This window comes from Podarcis pityusensis (assembly GCF_964106645.2).
Source record: "Podarcis pityusensis genome assembly, chromosome: 13".
In the NCBI taxonomy this organism is placed as follows: Eukaryota; Metazoa; Chordata; class Lepidosauria; order Squamata; family Lacertidae; genus Podarcis; species Podarcis pityusensis.
In genome coordinates, this window is record NC_138038.1 from 50,724,377 (window position 1) to 50,743,500 (window position 19,124).

General features: G+C 48.1%; 1 protein-coding gene across 1 annotated transcript in view; it reads right to left on the minus strand.

Moving 5' to 3' along the window:
- LOC308462233 (hydroperoxide isomerase ALOXE3-like) overlaps positions 1–15,595 on the minus strand; it is a 28,997-nt gene extending 13,402 nt beyond the window's left edge. The window contains exons 1-5 of the mRNA XM_080979748.1: positions 15,137–15,595; positions 8,145–8,349; positions 6,899–6,980; positions 2,827–2,949; positions 815–918 (exon numbers count right to left, since the gene is read on the minus strand). Coding sequence (XP_080835874.1) covers positions 815–918; positions 2,827–2,949; positions 6,899–6,980; positions 8,145–8,349; positions 15,137–15,283 — 661 coding nt within the window. The 5' untranslated portion in view covers positions 15,284–15,595. The remainder of the gene's footprint in view (positions 1–814; positions 919–2,826; positions 2,950–6,898; positions 6,981–8,144; positions 8,350–15,136) is intronic.
- Between the last annotated feature and the right edge of the window lie 3,529 nt (positions 15,596–19,124).

A 19,124-nucleotide genomic window follows, 5' to 3' on the forward strand; every position in this document is an offset into this window, starting at 1 on the left:
AGAAGCGGCTTAGTCATGCTGGCCACATGACCCAGAAGCTGTATGCCGGCTCCCTCGGCCAGTAAAGCAAGATGAGCGCCGCAACCCCAGAGTCGTCCGCAACTGGACCTAATGGTCAGGGGTCCCTTTACCTTTACCCTTAACGTGCCCCGTATCGCCCAGCTGAAAGCCTCAAAGACTGGCCTGCTGCGTTGGATTGGTAATTATGACATTCAGTGATCTCATTTGCTCAAGAACTTATAACTGTTTTGCAACTGGAGTGGGTTAGGTGGCGATTATGCCATTTTCCCAGCCTGATTGCTTTGTCAACGCCAGTTATTACTTCATACCATTAACTAGTTGCAAACTGTCTCAAATTGCTTTAAGTTGCTTCAAATTTCATTACAGGTACATTGCTTCATTATTTTACGGACTTTGCTTTATAGCCAAGGAATTCCGCAAGCTTTCCTGGCGCCATTAAGCTTTGGACGCCCACGAACCGAGCTACTCCCTGTTCCACTGCTGAGCAAATTAAAAGCTTGACTGAAGGATCCCGTGAGCGTCAGCGCGTTGGCCAGGATTTGACGCTAACCTCAAATGGATCTCCACAGGAGCCAAAGGAGGTTCAGGCACGTTAAATCAGTGGCAACCACTTTGGGGGCTTCACAGGTCCCATTCACAGTAGGATCCATTGTGTTACTAAATCAGGAAAGAGCCGGGGACCCAGATTTCTGGAAACCAACCACCATCTCTAGGTAGCTGGAAACGAACTTCACACTATGGGGGTCTATCAGAGGCTGCTTGCAGTGAGTTTTGAACAGGGCTACCATCTTACTGGACAAATCCGTCTCGGTGAACAAGAAGACTTTGTTGATATCTTCCAGCTTCTCCCAGGACTCTTGGCTAGTGGAGTACCCTCTCAGCTTGAGCTCTACCTGCCTGAAGAAAGAAGGGAACAAAGTGGGGATGAACGTCAAGGGATGAAATGTGCTCTTCCTTGTCCTTTAAAGGTGCCCCATGAACAGGAAACAGCCCCCCACCCGCTGCCACCGCCAATCTATTACAGTGGCACCTTGGTTCTCAAACTCAATCCGTTCCGGAAGTCTGTTCCAAAACCAAAGCGTTCCAAAACCAAGGCGCGCTTTCCCATAGAAAGTAATGCAAAACAGATTACTCTGTTCCAGACTTTTAAAAACAACCCCTGAGACAGCAATTTGACATGAATTTTACTATCTAACGAGACCATTGATCCATAAAAGGAAAGCAATAAACAGTACTCCAGTCACACAATCAATCAATCAGTAGCTGAACTGGGTTTCACACAGTCACACACCCCCCCCCAAAAAAAGGAGCCACAAAAATGCAAAATGAATAGCGAAAACGGACAGCGTAACACTCAAAATGGAAGTGTGGCACTCAAATCGGAAGCATAACACTCAAAACGGAGCACATTTGGCTTCCGAAAAATGTTCGCAAACCAGAACACTTACTTCCAGGTTTGCAGTGTTTGGGTTCCAAGTTGTTTGAGAACCAAGGTGCAAGGTACCACTGTACTTACTGAAAGCATTTGCACACTGCAATGACAATACTATTTGGGCAGCTTCCAAAGCTAAAATACAACAGCGAATCAATCATCAATAGAAGCCAAGGCGAGAATTTCAGCAGCGGCCAGTAAAACAGTGTGATACTATACAGAGAGCATCACTAAATGCAAGAAGCCATCATCTCCACCCCATGACATTCTCATGGAGGGAAGACATGGTGGATGAGCAATCTCACATGCTCTTTCTGAGACGGCCTGCCTGGCACCAGCCTTGTCTTCCTTTTGGCGCCACACAAAGACAGCTTTTTGCTGGATAGCTCTGTCGGTTAGAGTATGGTGCCGATAATACCAAGGTTGCAGGTTCGATACCCATACGGGGCAGCTACATATTCCTCCATTGCCGGGGGTTCGAGTAGATGATCTTTGGGGTCACTTCCAACTCTACAATTCTATTTTCCTTGGGATTTGGGCAACGCAAATGATATGATACTGAAATGTTTCATCTGCTATCATGTGTGTACATAATTTCATTATTATATTATTATTGCTTTACTTTGGTTGTCAGTCAGTTTGGGACTTTTTTTGGTATGTCCCACATAGTGGATTTCTGAGGGGATATACTGAGACCTTTCCTGGGCATTGCAGGAGGTGTGAATGGCCAGAGCAACGGTGACTAGCGTTATTCCTCCTTGCAGAATTCTCCTTCCCCTTGCCTGCTTATTATGTATTCAGTGGTCTGTGTTTGCCTGAGCTTGAGTCTGGACTAAGGATTCTGAGGCCCTGTGTTCTGATTTGATACATGTTGTCCAATCGCAGAACATTTCAGGATTTGGGCCTCTGCCATTGGCCCTGAAACTCTGATTCATGATTCGCAGCTTGGAAGTTTAGACAGCCAATCACGTTGGTAGTGGGAGTGGCCCAGGCCTTCAGAAATGTATATAAGCAGTTGCTTTGCCCCTGTTGTCCAGTTCTGTTAGTTCAGTAAAGGTTCTTGCTGTTATCACTGTGTCTTGCCTCGTGGCAGTGGCGTAGCGTGGGTTGTCAGCACCCGGGGCAAGGCAAGTGATTTGCGCCCCCTAACCCGTGGATTTGCACCCCCTAACCCTAACCCCCAGATGTTGCTCCCGGTGCGGCCGGCCCCCCCTGCACCCCCCACGCTACGCCAGTGCCTCGTGGGAACCCACCTACACATCACTGCTTACCACAGACCCTGGGCTGGAACTGCCTGTGCGTAGCCCAGAAAGTGGTCTGCATCAAGGAACATGATCTGCCACCAACATTGCGGCTTCTTTCCCCAAACTTACTGGGCTTTGGAGCGATTGGCAAAATCCGCCGCTTTGATGAAAGAAAACCTGATGTTTGTGTCCAGTTCCTGGGTCGATGCAACGTCCAGATGGAAAGGGACGCCCTCAGCAAACTTCTTCCACCTGTGCAGAAGGAAATCGGTATCACAATGTCATGGACTGGTTGCATAATATTCAATAAAGACACAAGATGTAACCGGCTGTACATTTGCAAAAAAATTCTTACTATTCATTGTATTAAATTACAGAATTCAACAGAAGTAGCTCATAAAGTCCAACGAAAAAAGTAGAAGATCCAGTGGAGCAGTTCATTTTCTAATCAGTTTATGCATAAGGTCCATATATGTGAAAGTGTTTATTCCACCCGTCTGTTCTTAGAGTCCAACAATCCACATGAAAGGTTGTTACAGTTCCACAGAATCCTTTCACAGAGTCTAAAACAAGGATTTCCGGAATATTAGCCTTGTTTCGCCATCCTGGGCTTCATCAGTAGGTCAAACTCATATATGATATCACAGGACAGTGGATCTTATAGCACAGTAGTAGCTGCTGCCACCAAGAGAAGAAGGCTCAGAGCCCAAAGATTGGTGTTGGGAAGAAGAGATATCGGAAGTTGAAGAGGCAACAGGGCTTAGTGAGCGGGGAGAGTCTGTGTCAGACGGAAGTCCAGAATCAGAGGCAGAAGCTGAAGAAGGAGAGGTGGGAGGTCGAGAGGCAGAGGTGAGTGAGGCTGGTGAAGAAGGCAGGGGGTCTCTCCCTCCTGCTGTGACCAGCTCCCCCCCCCACTGGTCCCCCAGGACCAGGAAAGGTATGAAGTGGTAGGCCAAAGACGGGCACACTGGCATAGTCTGTGATTGCACGGGAAGGACCTGGAGGAGGAGGAGACTTAGGCAGCTGTGGGAAGGTGGGGACCTTCACAACTGCCTCATTGGGGCAAGGCCTATTGAAAAGAGTTGCTGTGCTCATTAGGCCTGGCACGCCTGAGCAGACCTAGCTTCTCCCAACAAAGAGTTAACTTCACTTAAAGGTAAAGGTACCCCTGCCGGTACGGGCCAGTCTTGACAGACTCTAGGGTTGTGCGCTCATCTCACTCTAGAGGCCGGGAGCCAGCGCCGTCCGAAGACACTTCCGGGTCACGTGGCCAGCGTGACGAAGCTACTCTGGCAGGCCAGAGCCGCACACGGAAACGCCGTTTACCTTCCCGCTGGTAAGCGGTCCCTACTTGCACCTGGGGGTGCTTTCGAACTGCTAGGTTGGCAGGCGCTGGGACCGAGCAACGGGAGCGCACCCCGCTGTCAGCATCGCCCTAGAGCCAGTGCACCAACTGGACTCATGCACCTCAACCCCGACTGGGCTAGGCGAGCTGGGTAGCACCGCCAGAGACCTCCTTTCTCACAGGAACAGGTCACAGTGCTGTGGACTCACAGCTTAGAGCTGAGAGCACCGGATTCACTGTCTCAATAATACAGTCGTTGCGCAGCAGAGTTTTGCAGAGTCTTGCAGAGTATAAACCACTCGGAGAGCAGCTCTGTAGAATATCTTCCTTTTTTCTGTAACTACAACTATGATACAAAACTATATACAGAGCTGAATATTCTAAGCATAAATCAATGCTACACTGAGAGTCTGCAGCTGCTCTTAGCAGCAATCTTATCTCTAGGATCTCTAACACTCTCACTTTCTCCGATACACTGACTGACTGACTCTCTCTCACACACTTCTTCCTCTCAAATGCAAATTGACATTTCTAATTAGGCAGATTTGAACAAACCACTTTTCAGAACTCAAATACACGCTTTCCTTCAAATATCAGGTAAGGAAATAAATGCAGCGTTCTGTGCTATTACTCTCAGCACACTTCATGCCTGGTTTAAAAACCCCACCAGAGTTGCTCGTGACCGCAGTCTTTGCAAACTCTTCAGAAAACCTTTTCGGTGGTACACCCTTGGTTGTTCTCTCGGATCTGCGCAAAACTCTCTGATCCTCTTGTTCTAGTGCTTCCTCCTCTTTGGGAGAATGGGGAGCTAAAGTATATGAAGCTGCTAAGTCTGAGTCAGCGTCAGACTCACCTGAGGCTTTTGGGCTCTGATAGTCTGTGCCATCATCTGGAACTACATTGGCATCATCTGGAACTACATTGGCAGCAGGATTATCACCACCAACAACGCCACGGGGATTCGAACCACCGACCATGCGATTGGCAAGTCCTAGTCACTGAGGTTTTACCCACAGTGCCACCCGCGTCCCCAAACTTCACTTACTCCTTGTGATTTATTGCTGGCTGGCTCCTGACACATAAGTGGAACCAGCAACAAAATGTTGCAGAGCGGGGTCGGGGGGGGGGGGGAGCGCCTGCTCATCCACACCTTCCTGCAGGAAACTCTATTCCATTCATCATCTTCATCACCATCACCATCACCATCATTTATTATTTATACCCCATCCATCTGGCTGGGTTTCCCCACCAGCCACTCTGGGCAGCTCCCAACAGAATATTAAAAACACGATAAAACATCAAACATTCAAAACTTCCCTAAACAGGGCTGCCTTCAGATGTCTTCTAAAAGTCAGGTAGTTGTTTATTTCCTTGACATCTGGTGGGAGGGCATTCCACAGGGCGGGTGCCACCACCGAGAAGGCCCTCTGCCTGGTTCCCTGTAGCTTTGCTTCTCGCAGTGAAAGAACCGCCAAATAAACAAGTAGTTGTTTATTTCCTTGACATCTGATGGGAGGGCGTTCCTCAGGGGGGGCGCCACCACTGAGAAGGCCCTCTGCCTGGTTCTACCCGGACACTGAGGTCCAGCACAGAGGTCCTTCTAGCGATTCCCTCACTGCGAGAAGCCAAGTTACAGGGAACCAGGCAGAGGGCCTTCTCAGTAGTGGCACCCGCCCTGTGGAACGCCCTCCCACCAGATGTCAAAGAGAACAACAACTACCAGACTTCTAGAAGACATCTGAAGGCAGCCCTGTTTAGGGAAGCTTTTAATGTTTGATGTATTACAGTATTTTAATATTCTTTTGGAAGCTGCCCAGAGTGGCTGGGGAAGCCCAGCCTGATGGGCAGGGTATAAATACTAAATTATTATTATTATTAAGATCTTGACATTCTATACAAGATCTCAAAGTAGCTGTTTTACTACAAAGGAATTTCAGAAATAGACTGGAAAGAGAAGCTGCTGAATTGCAACTCATTACCAAACTTAAAACCATGGAGAGACCTGGTCTGAACAGAGACATTGGATTCTTATCTCATTATACATGACTAAGCCATTTTTCACCTTCTCGCCCCTTGCCTTTTCCTGTAAGACCTATTGCAGTCGTTAAGAGTCGTCAACAGGCTCATCTCAGCTATCTGCCAATCACCCATTCCCACCACCCTTCTGAGTAATACCCCTCCCCACCTTCTCACTATATAGAAGGATCTGGCAACTTCTGTTTCAGTGTATCTGAAGAAGTGTGCATGCACACGAAAGCTCATACCAAGAACTAACTTAGTTGGTCTTTAAGGTGCTACTGGAAGGAATTTTTTTATTTTGACTATGGCAGACCAACACGGCTACCTATCTGTAACTATTATTATTATTATTATTATTATTATTATTATTCCCTGTAACCTCACTTCTCACAAGGAGGGAACCGCCAGAAGGCCCTCGGAGCTGGACCTCAGTGTCCGAGCTGGCGGTGGAGATGCCCCTTCAGGTATACTGGGACAAATGGGTTTCCCATCCTGCTCCCCAACAGTAAGCCAGCATTCTGTGTCCACTGAGCACAGAGGTTTCCTGCTCACTTAAGCTTCCTCCTCTGAATGATTTGTTGCATCCCTACAAACCTTGTGGTTCCCCAAAAGTGTGCCCGTCAGTAACCTGCCTAAGCAACAACACTTGCACTCTGAACATTGGACATGGAAGGAATGAGGGCTAGAAGCACAAACAGACACACACACACACACACACACACACACACACACCCCTGAGAGCTGGAGGCAGAACCCAGGAATCCATTACACAGACACACACACACACACACACACACACAGGTTGCATGACTAGAAGTTTACAGCAGCCACACTCACTCGTAGCAAGATTGTCTTTGCTGAAGCTGCTCCTTCCGGTGGTCCTTGAGTAATTGAAGAGTATCCATAGCTGGTGTCTTCGCTGGAGGGACACAGAGAGAGAGAGAGATAGTGTTTATTATGTCAGCCTGCTTCATTCGGTTCAGATCTGGTGCAGTGGTCCTTTGGTTCTCAAACGCCTTGGTACTCAAACAACTTGGAAACCAAACACTGCAAACCCGGAAGTAAGTGTTTTGGTTTGGGAACTTTTTTTGGAAGCTGAACGTGCTCCTTTTTGAATGCCATGCTTCTGTTTGGAGTGTTAGACCGAGGTCTGTCTGTTTTTGCTATTTATTTTGCGTTTCTGAGGCTCTTTTTTCTTTTGTTTTTTTGACTGTGTGGAACCCAGTTCAGCTACTGGTTGGATGATTGATTGATTGTGTGACTGCAGTACATTGCTTATTGCTTTCATTTGATGGATCATTTTATGGTTAGATAGTAAAATTCATGTTTAAATTGCTGTTTTAGGGGTTGTTTTTAAAAGGCTGGAACGGATCGATCCGTTTTACATTACCGTATTTTTCGCCCTATAGGACGCACTTTTTCCCCTCCAAAAATGAAGGGGAAATGTGTGTGCGTCCTATGGGGCAAATGCAGGCTTCAGGAGAGCCCCAGCGCCAGCCCCACAAGGTCGGGGGACAGAAGGAGGCGGAACGCCGCCATCCCGCTGTCTCCCGAAGTGGTTTGGAGGCTGACGGCGGGGAGACCCCGCCGCCAGCCCCGCAAGCTCCGGGGACAGTGGGGAGGCACAGCGCGTCTCCCCGCTGTCCCCGGACCTGATCTCAAGGCGGGCGGCGGGGAGAAGAGCGCTTCTCCCCGCTGCCTGCCCCACAAGCGCCTGGGGGGGAAATAAAAATTTTTTCCTTTATTTCCCCCCCAAAAAACTTGATGCGTCCTACGGGCCGGTGCGTCCTATGGGGCGAAAAATACGGTACTTTCTATGGGAAAGCGCGCCTTGGTTTTGGAACGCTTTGGTTTTGGAACCGACTTCTGGAACGGATTAAGTTTGAGAACCAAGTTACCACTGTAGTTTATATTTTCTTATGAACAGTAAATACCATTGATCACCATGTTGGGGGGACGGGCATGCTGTCCAAACAATCAACAGGCTAAAAGATGATTTTGCAGAGTAGGGCCCTTCTTCTTCTTCTCTCTCTCTCTCTCTCTCTCTCTCTCTCTCTCTCTCTCTTCAAGCAAGTCTACTTACCCGATCCCTCCCTCAGCTCCAGGGTATCAGAGCCCGCAATCCACTGATAGCATGGAAATCTATAGACTTCTCCTTTGGGGGACGTCACGGTGACAAAACTACAGTACCAGCTAGTGGACAGCAGATTAGATACAACTTCTTTGTGGAGACGGAGAAGCACGATTTCCCCCAGCTCCTGCTCACAGGTGACTTCGTAGTCATGCACCTGCAACAGAAAAGTCGGGAGATCCAGAGGCAGCCTTAGAAAGCAGGAAGGGATGATAAAGAGACAGATTTCAACTCCAGGTGAAAAACCTCACCTTTAATTTAGCCTGTAGGCTCTAAGGGAATTATCAAAGTCCTCAGCCACCCTTGGCGCTGCAGCCCTCAGAAGAACACCACCCTCACTCAGGCAGCTAGCTGCTTGTTGGACTAATCTACTGTTATTGATGGATGCAACAAATAGAATTTACTTGCCTCAGCACCCCCTGCCCCAATTAGAAGCAGAGACGGTGTTTGTCTCCCCACCCCACCCCCGCGATGGGTGAGTCATTAGAAGACGGGCCAGAACTCTGTCTGCAAAGATAGCAGTTTCTGGGAAGAAATGGGAAATAATAATAATAATTTATTGTTTGTACCCCGCCCATCTGACTGGGTTTCCCCAGCCACTCTGGGCAACTTCCAACAAAGATTAAAAATACATTAAAATGTCACACATTAAAAACTTCCCTGAACAGGGCTGCCTTCAGATGTCTTCTGAATGTCAGGTAATTATTTATCTCTTTGACATCTGGTGGGAGGGCGTTCCACAGGGCGGACGCCACCACCGAGAAGGCCCTCTGCCTGGTTCCCTGTAGCTTTGCTTCTTGCAGTGAGGGAACCGCCAGAAGGCCCTCGGAGCTGGACCTCAGCGTCCGGGCAGAACAATGGGGGCGGAGACACTCCTTCAGGTATACAGGAACGAGGCCGTTTAGGGCTTTAAAGGTCAACACCAACACTTTGAATTGTGCTCAGAAACATACTGAGGAAGTGAGCTTATCTTGAGAAGGGAACTTATCTCGAAACTTGCTTGGAAATCAAGTTCCCCAGGAGAGGAACTGGTGGGATGAGTTTCTTGCGATTTGCTTGCTTGCTTGCAAAATTCTTTCTTGTTCTGGATGTCGTCATATATTCTGCTGATAGTTGTTTGTCTCGCACTATAAAAACCCTGCTCTGATCTTGGTACGACGCTCAGCTTTTGGTAGCGATCCCATTGCAGCCAGCTGCGCAGATTAATAAGCCAAAGGCTTTTCCTCAGAGAACCCGGTGTCTGTCTTATTGACTGAGAATCCTGCAACATTATAAGAAAATTTGGGGGGTCCAACTCCCCATCAAGGGACCCAATACCCCAGAATCTTCCTGATGTAGAACAGAATGTCCCTATTTTCATCAGAGAAATGCTGGAGGGTAGGCAATTGGTGTGGATGAGGCCAATTCATTCATTCATTGCATTTATGTAATGCCCCTCATCCAGAGATCACAGGGCCCTCCTTTCCCCCCCCCCAAGCTGCTCACGGGGGTGTACACAGGTCACCCCATCTCATTTAATCCCCACTACAACCCTGAAAGGTTGGGTTAGGCTGAGAGAGGCAGTGACTGGCCCCCAAGGTCACCCAGTGAGTTTCATGGATGAGTGGAGATTCGAACCCTGGTCTCCCCCAGGTTCCAGTCCAGCAATCTAACCATTGCACCACACTGAACTGCCTACACTGAGTCAGACCATTGGTCCATCTAGAGCCATACAATCCATCACTGGGGAAGCTCAAGGGTCTCATTCCCTTCCAGGGGGCCACATGTGGATGGTGGGCTGGTCAGAGGCAAAGGTGTTGCTGTTTAGTCGTATAGTCATGTCCGACTCTTCATGACCCCTGGACCAGAGCACGCCAGGCACTCCTGTCTTCCACTGCCTCCCGCAGTTTGGTCAAACTCATGCTGCTAGCTTCGAGAACACTGTCCCACCATCTCGTCCTCTGTCGTTCCCTTCTCCTTGTGCCCTCCATCTTTCCCACCATCAGGGTCTTTTCCAGGGAGTCGTCTCTTCTCATGAGGTGGCCAAAGTACTGGAGCCTCAGATTCAGGATCTGTCCTTCCAGTGAGCACTCAGGGCTGATTTCCTTCAAAATGGAGAGGTTTGATCTTCTTGCAGTCCATGGGACTCTCCAGAGTCTCCTCCGGCACCAGAATTCAAAAGCATCAATTCTTCGGCAATCAGCCTTCTTTATGGTCCAGCTCTCACTTCCAGACATCACTACTGGGAAAACCATAGCTTTAACTAGACTGGCCTTTGTTGGCAAGGCAAAGGTAGGGCAGAGCAATTAATCTTAATTACACCTTTGTACAGTAGACCAATTCCTACACACACTTGCACATTCCTCTGCCCTCCACCTGGGCAAAGGAGAGGGATTATCAAAATTCCAGGATGTTTTCCACCATTGTGAAGTCACGTGGGGAGGGGTGCATCCTGTGGAGACTCTCCAGGACCAGATAGAGTGGACCGGAAGACTGCATTTTGGCCCCAGGGCTGTGTTTCCCCACTCCTCATCCACACTGATTGCATACCCTTCATTCATAAATAAATGAAACATAAATGCAATGAATAAAAATATTGCATTCCTTTGATGGACTTGGTTTTCTTCAGAACAAGACCATTACAAAAGCCGCTTGCAACAGAGTGCAGCTTAAGTTAAGAAAGAAAATGTAAGTTTCACAACCTAGTTCTTCCAGATATTCTCCGGTTACGGGAACCAGGGGTTTGCCAACAGCAAAGAAGGAAGGAAGAAGCCATGATACTCAATTCTGGGGGAAAGAGGAAACATCCACCTGATTTCCCTACAGAAGGGCAATCCGTTGCAGGATACAGAGTGGAAAACAGGCGGTGGGGGAAGGGTTAAGCACCAGCTCACTTTCCCCTGCCCTTCAATGCCCCATTATCGCTCTTGCACTCAGAAGTGCAGCCTGGATTTTGTCAGAATGTGGGGGGGTTTTTTGTTTTTTGAAAAAGATTTTTATTGATTTTCACATTTTCACAGTTATATAATACCGTAACATAGCCACCATTATATCATTTGCTCTCAGTAGCACCTTAGAGACCAACTAAGTTTGTTCTTGGTATGAGCTTTCGTGCGCATGCACACTTCTTCAGATACACTGAAACAGAAGTCACCAGACCCTTATATGTAGTGAGACAGGGAGGGGTATTACTCAGAAGGGTGGTGGGAATGGGTGATTGGCTGATAGGTGTTGACTGTTTACCACTACCAGCCAATCACCCATTCCCACCACCCCTCTGAGTAATACCCCTCCCTGTCTCACTATATATAAGGGTCTGGTGACTTCTGTTTCAGTGTATCTGAATAAGTGTCCCCATGCACACGAAAGCTCATACCAAGAACAAACTTAGTTGGTCTCTAAGGTGCTACTGGACAATTTTTTTATTTTTTATTTATATATTTCTACTGCATCAGACCAAGGGACATGGGTGGCGCTGTGGGTTAAACCACAGAGCCTAGGGCTTGCCGATCAGAAGGTTGGCGGTTCGAATCCCCGCAATGACGGGGTGAGCTCCTGTTGCTCAGTCCCAGCTCCTGCCAACCTAGCAGTTCGAAAGCACGTCAAAGTGCAAGTAGATAAATAGGTACCGCTCCGGCGGGAAGGTAAATGGCATTTCCATGCGCTGCTCTGGTTCGCCAGAAGCGGCTTAGTCATGCTGGCCACATGACCCGGAAGCTGTACGCTGGCTCTGTCGGCCAATAAAGCGAGATGAGCGCCGCAACCCCAGAGTCGGCCATGACTGGACCTAATGGTCGGGGGTCCCTTTACCTTTAAGCCATTCTGGAAGCCCTTTTGGATACAAATACTCTTAAGGAAATAATAAATTTGCCTTTGAGCCAATGATTTCTTGCTGCCGGTCGGAGTCCTCGTAAGCCATCCTGGCAATGGGTGGACTTTGGCCTGGTCTAGAAAAGAAGGTATTTTGGCAGCTCGGGATCACTTCACACCGATTAGCTAATGCCCTCTCGACCACGTCAGTCCGTAGAAACGGCCCTGTTACAGGTATCTTCAGGGTGACGACCAGAGCACCAGCAGTCCCAGAGCCAAGGAGCAGCACCGTGCAAAAGAGGAAGCCCAGTTTCTGCTGCATCCTCAGCGCCAGCCCCACGAGCTCACCAAAGCTGCCGGCCCCTAGCTGCTCAGCCCCCCCACTGCTGTGGGAGTCATGGGCGGCTCTATGAATGAAAGGCCGCGTTGGAATTTACCTCAGCACGGCACAGGGACTGACCAATCAGTCCCCGCGCTGCTGAAAAGCCATGTCGGAGATGCTTGCTGCGCCATGTATAGGTAAATGCCTACGTGGCCTTTCGGTCTCGGACCCTTGACAGGGGTTTTCAAATGGCCGTGTGGGCCAGATTCATGACCCTTTCGGGCCGCATTTGGCCCCCGGGCCATAGTTTGCCGACCCCTGGTTTTTGCCATAGTATGGTAACCTTTACGTAGCTTCTGTATCTGTTGCTGGTGGCAGCAGGGAGATGATGGAGGGAAGCATAGCAGTGGTATTTAGTCCCCATGTTCAAGCATTTATACACAAGCATGTGCTTTAGAAGCAAATTGCATCCTTTTCATGCCTTCCTGAAGGAGCATCTCCACCTCCATCGTTTTACCCGGACACTGAGGTCCTGCTCCGAGGGCCTTCTGGCAGATCCCTCACTGCGAGAAGTCAAGTTACAGGGAACCAGGCAGAGGGCCTTCTCGGTAGTGGCACCCGCCCTGTGGAACACCTTCCCACCAGATGTCAAAGAGAAAAACAACTAGCAGAATTTTAGAATACATCAGAAGGCTTTTTAGGGAAGCTTTTAATGTTCAATACTTATTGTATTTTAGTGTTCTGTTGGAAGCCGCCCAGAGTGGCTGGGGAACCCAGCCAGATGGGCGGGGTATAAATAATAAATTATTATTATTATTATTATTATTATTATTATTATTATTATTATTATTCCTGCCAAAGATATCTAGTGTTATGTATTGAAGTTCTCACCTTGGGACATTCCTTGGGTGCTGGCCATGGTAGTGGGAGTCACAGGGGCCTGTTCGTACCAGGTGGCACTCGAGAATGGACGCTTGTGGCGCCGGCACATAGACCAGCTAAGGCGCAGGGTTGGGGATTTGGACACTACCGCTGTGCCCCCAACTGTGGCCCCAGCTCCGGAACAGTCGCTAATGGAAGGCGAGGCTCCACCTACATCTTCCTCACAAACTGAGGGCATGGAGCTGGGCCAAGCCGTTTCGGTGGGTCTGCCTGGCTCTCCAGAGACTCAGACCACTGCCGTGCCTGACTTTCCGCCAAGTCCGCTCTTGGTGGTTCCTTTGACAGCAGCGGAGCCAGGGAACTCGGGCTCAATGCCACATTTGGTCACACCACAGTCGCAGCCAGAATTGGGCGGCCACCCGGACTCTAGTACTGGCCTTGGGTGGTCCGGCAGGGTTTCCAAGCGCCCAGCGTATTTAAAAGACTATGTTCACTTGGACAAACTGCACATGTAAAGCTGTATGGTGAATAGGGTCAATTAATATGCTTATGTGCCTTACTGAAACCAATAAGGGTATTGCTGTATGTAATGGAACCACTATGATTGTAACTAACGCCTTATCTCGGTGGGGGAGGGATGTTATGTATTGAAGTTCTCACCCTGGCCACCTAGAATATCATGTACAGTGGTACCTCGGGATGCGAACGGGATCTGTTCTGGAGCCCCGTTCACATCCCAAAGCGAACGTAACAAGCGACGGCACGTCTGCGCATGCGCGGGCCACGTTTTGCCGCTTCCACGCATGCTCGTGACGTCATTTTGAGCGTCTGCGCATGCGCAAGCGGCAAAACCCAGAAGTAACGCACTCCGTTACTTCCGGGTTGCCGTGGAGCGCAACTCGAACGCGCTCAACCCAAAGCACATTCAACCTGAGGTATGACTGTATATAGTTTTCACTCAGGTTCACGTCAGTTAATTTAGGCGGGAAACCCTGGTTGTTGTTAAAATGTTGGCAGCCGGCTGCCTATACTGTAAAAGCAGGCCAGCTGAGCTGTTTGCTGTTCAGTTCAGTTCCAGCTTACTTATAAAGAACTACTTGGAGAAATCTCTGTGTCGTCTGCTATGTCCACCCACTATTTAATATCTAGGAAGCCCCTGGGGTTGAAAATAAGCTCTGGGGCCCCATATGCATGTGCTATGCATTGATATTAATTGGAATCTGTATAATTGGCAAAACTCTGGTAATATTGGGTCAATATTGGAAAATTAATAAAGAAAATGTTTTAAAAAGAAATTACATGGGTGGAGCCTTGAGATTTCCATTCTTCTCCTGACCTAATTTTAAAGTCATCAAGTTTCAGAAAAAGTTAACCTTGCTTGGGGGAAAGTGGAGAAGACCACACAAAATTAATAGGGCCAAGATGTCTCGTATTATTTTGAATTAATATTCTATGAAATCATCATTAGACATTTTTATATTGATGGGGCTTTATTCAAAACTCAGTGCATATAGAACACTCTGTTTAAATGTCACTGGAAGCGTTTAACTGGATAACCACTGACTTGTTACACAGTATTGGGAAGGGGGGGAAAGCTATGGCCAGAGGCGTAGAAATAAACGCACCTAACTATTTATCAGCAAGTTTTAACATGGAAAGCATGAGCAGGCAAGGCTGATTTCAGGCACGTATCAAACCAGCAAAGCAAACAGACAAACACAATTCTTTCTCAGGAGAAAATGCAACAACAGATTTTTCATTTTCCCAGTAACAGAAGCATACTTAACATTTTACTTCTTAAATATTATTTTTTTGCTCCTTGGGGAAGATTTGACTCTGCTTTTCAGTTACCCAGCTCATTGGAGGGAAATGTAAGATATGCCCTTTTTAAAAAAACAAATGCTCCGCTGCCCACCGCCCCCCACAACCCATCCTGTTCAGAACCACTCACCGCTCCTTTGTAGAAATCTGGGCCCCAGTTGTCTAGCACAGTTTTGGGGCTCTCGCCATGGGTGCCCACCAAGGTGGCAAAAACAGAATCAATGGTGCCAGCACGGAGCTGCTTCCCAGTCACCACCTGGAGGTTGTATGTGGCCATGCTGGAGGCTCAAGTAACGTGGAGTGGGCTAGCTGGCGTGCACGACCCCTTGGGAGCGGGATGTTCAGGACGTCCCAGGCACCCTCCTCTCTACCTCCTCTCTCAATAATGGGTTGTGCGAAGAAGCCAACCTTTTCAGCAAAAAGGAACAGCCCCACCCCTCCCTTCCTACAGCAGAGCTCCACCCCTGGTGCCCAGGTGTCAGAAGAGGATAGTGAACTTCAACCCACCCATGCCTGGAGTGGCCAAATTCTTTGGCCTGATCCAGGATCCCTGTGCAAGAGAGATAGAGAGAGAATGAATAGGTGCTTAAGGAAGACTTGAGGAAAGAGGAGGAAAAGAAAAGAACCAAGTGGGCAGAGATTAAAGAAACAAAGTGTGGTTTGATTTCATCACTTTTGGCAACGGTAAAAAGAACGATTCATCTCCTCTTTTGCAGTATAGGAAGGTTTGGGGTGGTCTTGAAGTAAACGGCTCTTTTGATAGATTTAATAAATTTTGGTGTGCATTATGATTTGCGTGTAAATGATTATTCCTTTGCTACACCTGCTGAGGAGTACAGGGGTGTCTCTGGTTAAGAACTTAATTCGTTCTGGAGGTCCGTTCTTAACCTGAAACTGTTCTTAACCTGAGGTACCACTTTAGCTAACGGGGCCTCCCGCTGCCGCTGTGCCACCGGAGCACGATTTCTGTTCTCATCCTGAAGCAAAGTTCTTAACCTGAGGTACTATTTCTGGGTTAGCGGAGTCTGTAACCTGAAGCGTCTGTAACCCGAGGTACCACTGTACTGGGACGTTTTTATTCTTATGACACCCGGAACACAGTGTCTGTTGTTGGTGAGGAGGTGGGTTTCCATTTCAATTGCAGTTTGTTAGTTGCAGTGCTCCAGTGTAAGTTGGTTTGCTGGTTGAGGGAAGGGTGAGGGTGCGTGCAATTGCCTCAACATACTTTGCGTGGACAGGCGGAGTCTCCCAGATCCCAGGCGCCCCCCCCATCATGTGGAATAACGACTCAAGACAACGTGCTATGGGATTAAATTGGCCACAACTTGTATATTTCAGATGTGGGTAGAACTTGGCTCAGGCATTGGGCATTATCCCTCCCCAGCCGGGGACCTAGGGAACATCAGGGTTATCCATTCGGGGGGGGGGATGGGCCGGCTCTGGAGAACATATGTTCAAGCAGAGATAGCCGCCCCCGTTACGCCGCCGCTGCCGGGGAGAGCAATGACGACCTCTCGGCGTACGGTCAAAGCCTCCCTTCAGAAACCCCTTTAACAGGGAACCCTGGTATCGCCGCCGCAAAGAGGAAGATGGACTAAAGGATTCCGCCCAAGGCCTGATGTCGCCAAAGTTGTGACGTCTTGCTACGGGAAAGGTAAAACCTGCCAATGCAGGGGAATTCCTTTCCGGCCCTTTAACAGCGACCTTGACGTAGCAGCGCCCGCATACCTGTGAAGAAAAGTTAACCTGCAAAATAAGACTTAACTGAGGGTGGGTAGGGTGGGAGAAGCTCTGGAGCCAAGTGAGGATTCCCAGGTAAGATCCTCCCACTATTGTGTGAGCAGGTAGTCCCTCCCCTACCTGGCCTGGTCTCCTTGGCAACGCTTCCCCCAGGCGGGATTGGACAACTGACTGAGGTAGGCGGAGACCTCCAGGTATCCCACCTGGGGGAAGGTGAAGCCAAGCCTGTGTTGATGGAGCCGCTCCAGATCCAGGGGCTGCGCACGTCCACGCAAAAAGCGCCCCCCGTTTTATGCGGGGAGCGGTCATTATTGAACAGGTAGCTTCCTCTGCTTGTGGATTTACTTATTCTCAAAAACCCTGTAAAAATGGGGGGTGGGGGAGAAAGAAAAGCAGGGCCGGATTTCGATGAAGAGAGGCCCTCAGCTACTCCACTTGTGAGGCCCCTCCCAACCCCCCACCCTCACGACTAGAAGAAAATGGAAGAGTGTTATAAACTAAATTGAGTGAAGCTCAAGGATGATGATAATGGGTATTTAAAATTCTGCAATTCACAATTTCTCCTCTAAAGGACATCTGGAAACTTCATCAAAATTTGTTTGTCTAAGTTTGTCACTTTCAATGTACAGAATGCTCAGTGCGGACAACCTCTCTCGAGACATCGTGGCCCTTAATTCATTTTTAATTCTTTTGAGTCTTGAAAAACTCCTCTCTTCCGAGAGGTTAGTGACCATAAAGCTAAGCAATAGCCGCAAGATTGCTTCCACATTAGGAAAGGCCATCTGAATTTTCCCCTTGTATATCATTTGATAAAGGTCTGTAGGAGACAGAGAGTGTTCTGCTGTGAGCCTATGGCTTTGTCTCACGTACAGGTGAAAGTGCAAAAGTTCATCAATAAGTTTCAGGTCAATATCTTCTGGGAATGTTTCCATCAGCAGTTCAATACCTTTCTGAATTTCTTGCTTAGAAGCTATCAGAATAGCAAGAATGGAAAAACAATTGTGCAACATCACTGTACACAGTACTTCTTTTTAAATTGGCTTCAAGCGCATCTAATATAGGAATAAAGGATTTTATCCTAATCTTATCTCTTGAGGAAAGTGCATCTAAGGCGCACTTCTGTCATTTCCTCGTTTTGTAGTTAACATTTGGCTTTTCTTGTTTCTCAAGCTCTTCAAAATCTTCTCTTTAAAAAAATGCAGACGTGAACTGTACAAACTTGCACAAGAACTCAATAACAGGTCTGATTTATTAAGGGCTTTGCTGACCTTGTGAAAATGACCTAGCACACAGATTGATATCTCTAAGATTCTGCAGATTGTGGCTGTGAACTAGGGCCCCACAAAAAATGTGCATGTTGGGCCCTAGAGTTTCAAATTGGGCCCCACTGGTTGGCCCTGAGTCTCATAGTTGCTGGGCCTAGGTTGCCCTGCCCTCGCATGAAATCTTGGGTTTGCAATTTTGGGAGAGGGGAGACTGCCCGCTGGAGGGGGGGCAGGCGGGCTGGGTAGGCCCCCTAGATCTAGAGGCCCTAGGCTTCAGCCTACTTAGCCTATACAGTGGTACCTCGGGTTAAGTACTGTATTTTTTGCTCTATAAGACTCACGTTTTCCCTCCTAAAAAGTAAGGGGAAATGTGTGTGCGTCTTATGGAGCGAATGCAGGCTGCGCAGCTATCCCAGAAGCCAGAACAGCAAGAGGGGTTGCTGCTTTCACTGCACAGCGATCCCTGTTCTGGTTCCTGAGATTCAGAATATTTTTTTTCTTGTTTTCCTCCTCCAAAAACTAGGTGCTTCTTGTGGTCTGGTGCGTCTTATAGAGCGAAAAATACGGTACTTAATTCGTTCCGGAGGTCCGTTTTGTTTTGTTTTTTTAAATGATATTTATTAAGGTTTCAAAAAAAGGTCTTTTATTTTTTCTGTATTTTGTTTTTTTTCTTTTCTCTATTTTTCTTTTTCTTATCTATGTAACCGGAGGTCCGTTCTTAACTTGAAATTGTTCTTAATCTGAAGCACCACTTTAGCTAATGGGCCTCCTGCTGCCGCCGAAGCACGATTTCCGTTCTCATCCTGAAGCAAAGTTCTTAACCCGAGGTACTATTTCTGGGTTAGCGGAGTCTGTAACCTGAAGCGTATGTAACCTGAGGTACCACTGTGCATAAATCCAGCACTGGAGAAAAGAAGCAAAGTGGATGCAGAACGACACCGAAAACAACTTTTGAGGAAAGATGTTGTTGTTCAGCTACCGAAAACTGGAGTCATCGTTGCACGACACCGGAAGGTGCGGTTGTGGCTTTGTTTCTTCATTGTTAGAATTAACCAGCTGTGCTTGAGAAATATTGCTCGTGCCTGTCATCGTGAAGATCCACTGCCAATCTGC